The 7,188-nt window shown below is 30.7% G+C and overlaps 1 protein-coding gene across 1 annotated transcript; it reads left to right on the top strand.

Annotated features, from left to right (window-relative positions):
* The first annotated feature begins 533 nt into the window (after nucleotides 1-533).
* Nucleotides 534-5,177, top strand: LOC123272894. Its single transcript, XM_044739913.1, has 3 exons — nucleotides 534-789; nucleotides 946-1,142; nucleotides 1,668-5,177. The coding sequence occupies exons 2-3, from the start codon at nucleotides 1,014-1,016 to the stop codon at nucleotides 4,230-4,232; spliced, it is 2,694 nt and encodes an 897-aa protein (XP_044595848.1). The 5' UTR covers nucleotides 534-789; nucleotides 946-1,013; the 3' UTR covers nucleotides 4,233-5,177.
* Nucleotides 5,178-7,188: the final 2,011 nt, after the last annotated feature.

The raw sequence follows: 7,188 nt of genomic DNA, 5'->3' as shown, positions 1-7,188 counted from the left end.
AAAATAAGTAACGTAGAATTAAATAAAATATTCAAACCCCGAAATACCGTTCTGCTTACAGTAAACACAGTCGGTAGTCTGGCGCTCCGTTTGAACGGAACTTGGCGCCAGATTCTACCGAATCTGTGGATTATATCATTTTTATCATCGCAGTAATGAAGAGATTGTTTGTAGACTATTTTAAATTTTTCGAGACCAGAAGACGTTTTATATTTTAGGAGTACATGCTTTTGTAAATTATTCATTGTAATAGACGTTAATGAATTTATTTTTTTATTTTAAGTTAGGTACTGTACGTTACACTAATAACACATTGCACTAGAAATTGTGGGGTATTGACTGATAAAAAATTATGGTTATGATCTTATGAAAAAATTTTTTCACGCATTCGCAGTAACATGCGCGCGCTGCTTTTGAAAGCGCGGGAGATTTTCGACTTGAATTTCGTTTGTCATCGATCGAAACGCGAAATAAAATTAATTACCTATCACTTTCATTTTTAGATAATTAATTGTATCGTTGAAATAAAATTACGATAGTTATTTCAATTAAATGCCAATAGAAAATTAATTTTATTTGGGGTTTCGATCAATAACAAAATAATAATTTAAGTTTCAAAATATCCCACGCTTTTGAAAGCTGCTCGCGCACATTTTAGTCGCCATATTAGTTATAGTGTTTTATAGAGAAAAAATATTAACAAACGCCACGTAATCAGTAAAGTTATCAAGCTTACAAGTGTCTTTTGGAGATTGTTATTGACAAAAATTATAATAAAAACAATAACAGGTGAGCATAATAATAATTTGAGATAATTTCTTTTATAAAAGATTAACTGCTTATACTCACACACTGTGGTTACACATCGAAAAATAGTTATATCAAAAAATTTATTAATTTAATAGATTACTGATTGATGGACAATCTTTATGTTTAAATTCACAGATTTATAAACGAAGTGACAGAGGAAATTTTCATCATCATAAATATTGACTTTTTCCATTCTATTAACAATGTCTGACGGGAAGCGTCTTGGTACGTCTCGAGCTGCAGTTTATATGAGAAATAAACGTAAGTTAAAACGGCTATTTTCGACTTGCGGAACGAAAGTTAGCATTCCAAAAAATTTTTTTGATACAATGGTGAGTAAATTTGTAAGTATTTTTAAGAGAATATCGCGTAACAAATGCCAAAAGAACATAGGTCTCGTCATACATAATTACGGCTTTATAAATTTTTAAATGGTGTGTTCTACAAATTTTTTCTGTTCACATAAACATCTTGATGGTGTGTTCATACCCAGCTTCTCCGGAGAGCCCGGTCATTTTGATTAACACCCGCGATTTTTTTTTTTTTTTTATTAAAAGCGTCGGACATCGGATATTAATTTTAAAAAAATTAACTGAATTATTTTGTTAAGGAAAAAAAATGTATTTAAGTAAAAAAAAATATTTCAAATAAGAAAAAAAAATTCAAATTTTCCCGGATAAAAATAAAAATGACACCAAACATATGATTTTAATGAAATAATTTCAGTAAAATAGACAAAAATGTATCTATATGTCTTTTTGACATTAAACAACATTCAAATGCTGTGTATATTCTCTTGGTATTTGTCTTGCTATATAAATTATATTGAATGATTGTTAATTTCTATTTCATTACAGCCAGTACCAAACAGTGGAATTATCAATGACCCCGTTGTCACTGGGATTGTAAATACTAAGGCGTCGAATAACTTGATATGTTATGAAACTTCAGATACCGAAGATGATGAAGCTGGTGAAAGAAGTACAAATACTTTTGGTTTTGTTAATGAAGTTGAGGATAATAATTATATTGAGGGTAATTATCATAACGACGATAATGATCAAGATGAGGATAATGGTAATCAAGAAGAATACAATAATCTAGTTGAGGATAATGATTATCATGACACTCAAAATGTGATAACGGATGTCGATGAAGAAATAAATTTTTTCCTTGATGACGATGAAGATATTAATAATGAAAATGACGAGAATGAATTTCTTTCTATAAATTCTACTCCTGAATATCAATATCCACTTATTTCAAAAAGACATCTAAAAATTAAGGATCACTTTCTTTCTGTCATAGCTACATCAATAAAACATCGTATGTCGTATGAAGCAGTATTAGACATTTTTCGTTGGATTAAATCATCGCATGTAATTAGTGGCTTACCTACAACTAAGGCGGCGTTATGGAAAGCATTAAGTCGGAATAACTCAATGATTTCGCGTTATTATTATTGTAAATTATGCTGCACATATTTAGGCCGAAAAAATGGAAACGACATTTTAGAAACTGAATGTTTTTGTAAAAAGTGTGGCCCTGAAAAGTCCGAGGAGCATTTAGGATTTTTTTTGTACATAAGCTTAACATCGCAATTAAAACAACTGTTGAGAATTCCAAACATGGAACAGTGCTTAAAATATCGATTTTTAAGACAAAAAAAAAACATCCACGCTATTGAAGATATTTATGACGGCGAAGCATATAAGAAATTATGTTCGACAGGTCAGATTTTAGAAAAGTGGTATAACTTTTCTTTTACCATGAATACCGATGGCTGTCAAGTATCTAATTCCTCTCGATCAAGTGCTCGGCCAGTGTATGTGGAACTTAATGAGTTGCCGCCACATATGCGCAAGAAATATATGCTGTTAGCTGCTATATTTGTTGACGACAAACATCCGAAGACAAACAATTTACTGCGACCTTTTACAATTGAATTAAAAAAATTATTCAATAAAGGTATTATGTGGAAACCTACTGAAACAACCAAAGTGACTTCTAAATTTATTGTTGTAATCTGCAGTCTAGATGCGCCAGCCCGAGCATCAGTGGTTCGTATCAAACAATTTAATGGTTATTTTGGCTGTCCATTTTGTTACGCGAAAGGTAAATGCTTGTCACCAGGAAGATTCATCTACCCATTCAATCAATGTTACGGTAAATTAAGAACTGACGACGAGTTGATATCGGACATGAAGTTCGTGACCAAAAAAGGTGTTTCAAGATATGGTATAAAAGGATATTCTGCATTGACAGCTTTACCACTATTTAGCATCACCAAAGGTGTAGTCGTTGAAGCTATGCATGCAGCTTTTTTAGGAGCTGCAAAGCTACATACAACTATACTAATGACAACAACAAACACTTCCTATTATGTTGGTGGCTCTGATGCAGGGGAAATAATTGATAAAACACTACTGTCTATAAGACCTCCTTCACGCCGAGCACGAACTCCTAGAAGTATAAAGTTTTATGCACAATGGAAAGCTTCTGAATGGAGGAACTGGTTAGACTATGCTCCAGCATGTTTGACACTAGTTTTGGAAGATAAATACGTTAATCACCTGGCTCTTCTTTCAGAAGCTATGCATTATTTGAACAATGATTCCATCACATTACCGGAACTAAATCGAGCGGACATGTTATTGAAGAAATACGTTAAACTATTCGAAGAGTACTTTGGTGCTGCAAAAATGACGTCGAATATTCACTCATTAACTCATCTTACTTTATGTGTGCGTAATTGGGGTCCTTGTTGGGCGCACGATGCATTTATTTTTGAGGCGTGGAACAGAAATATACTTGAATCTTTGAGTAGTCCTAATGCTCGTGAGGATCAAATTGCTACTCGTTTTTTAATGCAAAGATTTCTGAACCACGCCTCATTAGATGATTCAATCGCTTCTGAAACAAAAACGTACATTTTTAAAGCATTAAAAGTCGTTGACGAAACAGTAGAAACGGGATCACGAGACAAATTTATTTTCGAAGGAAAACCTACGATTCGTTCATTAACTCAAGACGAGAGCATTGTTTTACGTGCAGCTGGATATACACCTGAAAAAATAACTATTTATGGACGTATGCAAATGAATAAAATCAAATTTAGTAGTGTAAATGCTCAAGTACAAACTAAAATTTCAGACTCTTTTATATTTAATGAGCGAGATGGAGTTTTTTATGAAATTAAAAAAATTTTAAGCTTTCAAATAGATAATAATTTAATTTCTGGTTTGATTGTACGGCGTTTCTCACATGCTTATTACGGATTTGATACACAATTCATCAGCGCAGTCGTTGAAAACAAGTTCAGCTTCATCCATGAAACTAACAGAATAAGACCAGCTATAAAAATAACTACCAATGGAGTAACTTATGCAATAAAACTTGCAAACTGCTGGGAAACAGACTGATTGATCACTGATTGAAATCGTTTTATTTTATGATTATTATTATCGTTACATTGCCCTTGGCTGGTCACAAAGCTGATAGGATTGCCAGGATGCTCAGAATGATGGGAGCTTTGTTAATTATTTGAAAACAACCCAGAAACAGTCGCAGCAGGCAAATAATCATTTTAAGGAGTCAGGCGAGAATTTAAATCTTGGTTGTTTCGATTTTGAGGATCGTGATGGTGAAGAGATTGAAAAAGTATCTTTAGAAGAAAATGATAATGATACCGTCATTGTAAGTAGAATCAATGTTAAGCTGCGAGAAATTTTTCCTAATCTTGAAAATATTGACCCTACAGTAGTTGAATTGTTACCATCTGTACTGCAACAAGAAGCTAGAGTTTATTTAAAAACTGATAATAAAGTTAATGTTAAGTTTTCACAAGATAAATTTAAAAATGAAGAAAAATTAAAAACTGTTAGTATTAAATCTTCACAAAATGAAGTCATAAATGGGAAAAAGTCTGTTAAGCCAAAGTCAAGTAACGGTAACAAAACAAGTAACAGTAGTAATAAATCGTGTGAAAAAAATCAAAGTAACATTAAAAAGATACCACCCAACGTTTGTTCAACCATCTACTCCTGTCTGAGCGCAGATCCTTAAAATTTTACAGTAACAGACAACGAAAGGTCTATCAGCCTTTTAGGGAAACGTGACTAACATTATCAAGTTGTGCGACTGATCCAAAACTCGCTGCTAATACAACTAAATTACCGGCAAATATTTCAACAATAAAAAATTATCCTGACTCGATCATGGTCGTACTACCACCACGTAGTTGTTTATCAAACTGCTAGTGTAGAAGAACATTGAAATTTTTTTTTATATTTATACCATTATAATTAAGGGCGTTTTTCATTGTATTTTGAAATATCCTGATTCAATAAAAAAACATATAATTTAAATTTTTTATTTCATAAGCTTTCCTTTATTTGTATTTGTCATATAAATATTAATGTAATTATTAAATTAATTTGTAAATGAAATTTTTTAAAGCGTTTATTTTTAAAATTTTTTTATTCTGAAAATTAACAACAAATTACTAAATGTAATGTGAAATATCGGCAGTTTCACATCTTTACTCCAGATTACTCAACTCTGTGACATATTGTATTCAACACAAAAAATTTAATAAAAAAAAAAAAAAAAATCCTTACTCAATTCTTTCACTACTCGAAACTAACTTTACTCAACGCTAACTTTACTCAGTACCAATTGTATTTAATGAATTCTTTACTCAATAGTATTTTATAAGTGATAGCGCGCTTTTAAAAATCTCTATTCAATATTTTGTTATTTAATAATATTTTATTCGACAAAAACAAAACTGTACTCAACATTTCTCAGCTCTGTGCAATCTGTACTCCAATAAAATAATTAAATAAATTAAAAAAAAAGTTTTTAATTTATATAGATATATAAATTATATATAATTGAGTAAAGTTGACGTTGAATAAAGTTTGTAAAACAATAGAATTTTTTTTTTTAAGAGTAAATTTATTGATTGAAGTTTTTTTTTTATTTATTTAAAGTAAACATTTTATTAAACAAAAAAAATTGAATAGAGATTTTTAAAAGCGCGTCAACGCTTATAATATAGTATTGAGTATAAACGAACGAGTATATACGGTGAAAAGACGGTGATTTCACCGTGAGTTGACGGTCGAATGATCGTCGAACCGTAATAGATCCACAGTGATGTCACTATGAGTTTATGAGGTGTTCACCGTGAGTTGACGGTCGAACGATCGTCGAACCGTAATAGATCCACAGTGATGTCACTATGAGTTTATGAGGTGTTCACCGTGAGTTGACGGTCGAACGATCGTCGAACCGTAATAGATCCACAGTGATGTCACTATGAGTTTATGAGGTGTTCACTTTGAAAAAATCATTTTTCCGCAGTAGAAGCATGCCATACTGACAACAGAAATGCTAAGCTTTCACGAATTAGGAACGGTCTTTTCACCATAGAACTGCTGATAAGTCAACATTTATTTACCATCCGTAGATAGTGACGCAACAGAACGAATATACTGTTTCTCGACAGTGATTTCACCGTACTATAACCCTAACTAGATAGTGAAATAGCCGTCACGTGAAACGACCGTGAATCGACCATCTTTTCACTATGGACTCACCGCGGATTTACCGTAAGCATGAAACCGCCAGGGTAATCAAAAATAATTAATACATGAATTTTTGAAACTTTTTAAGAAATCTTGGCAAAGAGAATTAAAAAAATTCCTAGCTTCTAATTAAGCTATCGTAATTAAATTAAAAATGTAAAAATAGAAATTTAATTCTTTTCAATTTTTTAAGAATTCTTGTGAATTATAATTTTTTTTTTTTTTTAGAGTTACTTTTCTTATTTTTTTTTTTGAAGAAACCAGACAACATAATAGACTACGAAATAAAATTTTAAGCTATTATTCAAGAAAGGATTCGAATATTTTCAATTTTTTATTTTATTATTTAAAAAATGATCATTTACATTTATCTACTTTTAGGAATCGATTTATTACAAAAATATCATATTTTTAAAAAACTTTTTATCTACTGATGTCGATTAATTTTCTATGAAACATTTAATATTAAGGAGATGTAAAAAAGTATTATAGTTTTAAGTTTTAATTTTTAGACAGTTAATTTTTTTTGGTAAATAAATTTAAAGACAGAATAAATGACCTTCATGAATTAAGGATTATGACGTGTGTATCAGGAGATGAATTTTCACAATTTTTTATAGCTATTTTTTTTTTTTTAATTAAAATAATTTATATCTTGAAAAATTTTTACGGTAATGGATAAAAATTTACAGGTAAGTGTCTTTTGATGCATTCAAAAAGGTCAAGAATTAAGCTAAGCAAAAAAATATAATTATTAAAGTTCGGTAAAATAGTATGAAATAGCCTA

This window comes from Cotesia glomerata, linkage group LG10 (assembly GCF_020080835.1).
Source record: "Cotesia glomerata isolate CgM1 linkage group LG10, MPM_Cglom_v2.3, whole genome shotgun sequence".
Lineage (NCBI taxonomy): Eukaryota > Metazoa > Arthropoda > Insecta > Hymenoptera > Braconidae > Cotesia > Cotesia glomerata.
Note: the sequence above shows the minus strand (reverse complement) of the source record. Positions and strands in the feature narration are given on the sequence as shown.

Excerpts from the sequence above, each read along its gene's own strand:
- LOC123272894 (XM_044739913.1), top strand. The coding sequence starts at position 1,014 with ATGTCTGACGGGAAGCGTCTTGGTACGTCTCGAGCTGCAGTTTATATG. Across the intron at positions 1,143-1,667 it reads AAAATTTTTTTGATACAATG|CCAGTACCAAACAGTGGAAT; the intron begins GTGAGTAAATTT and ends ATTTCATTACAG.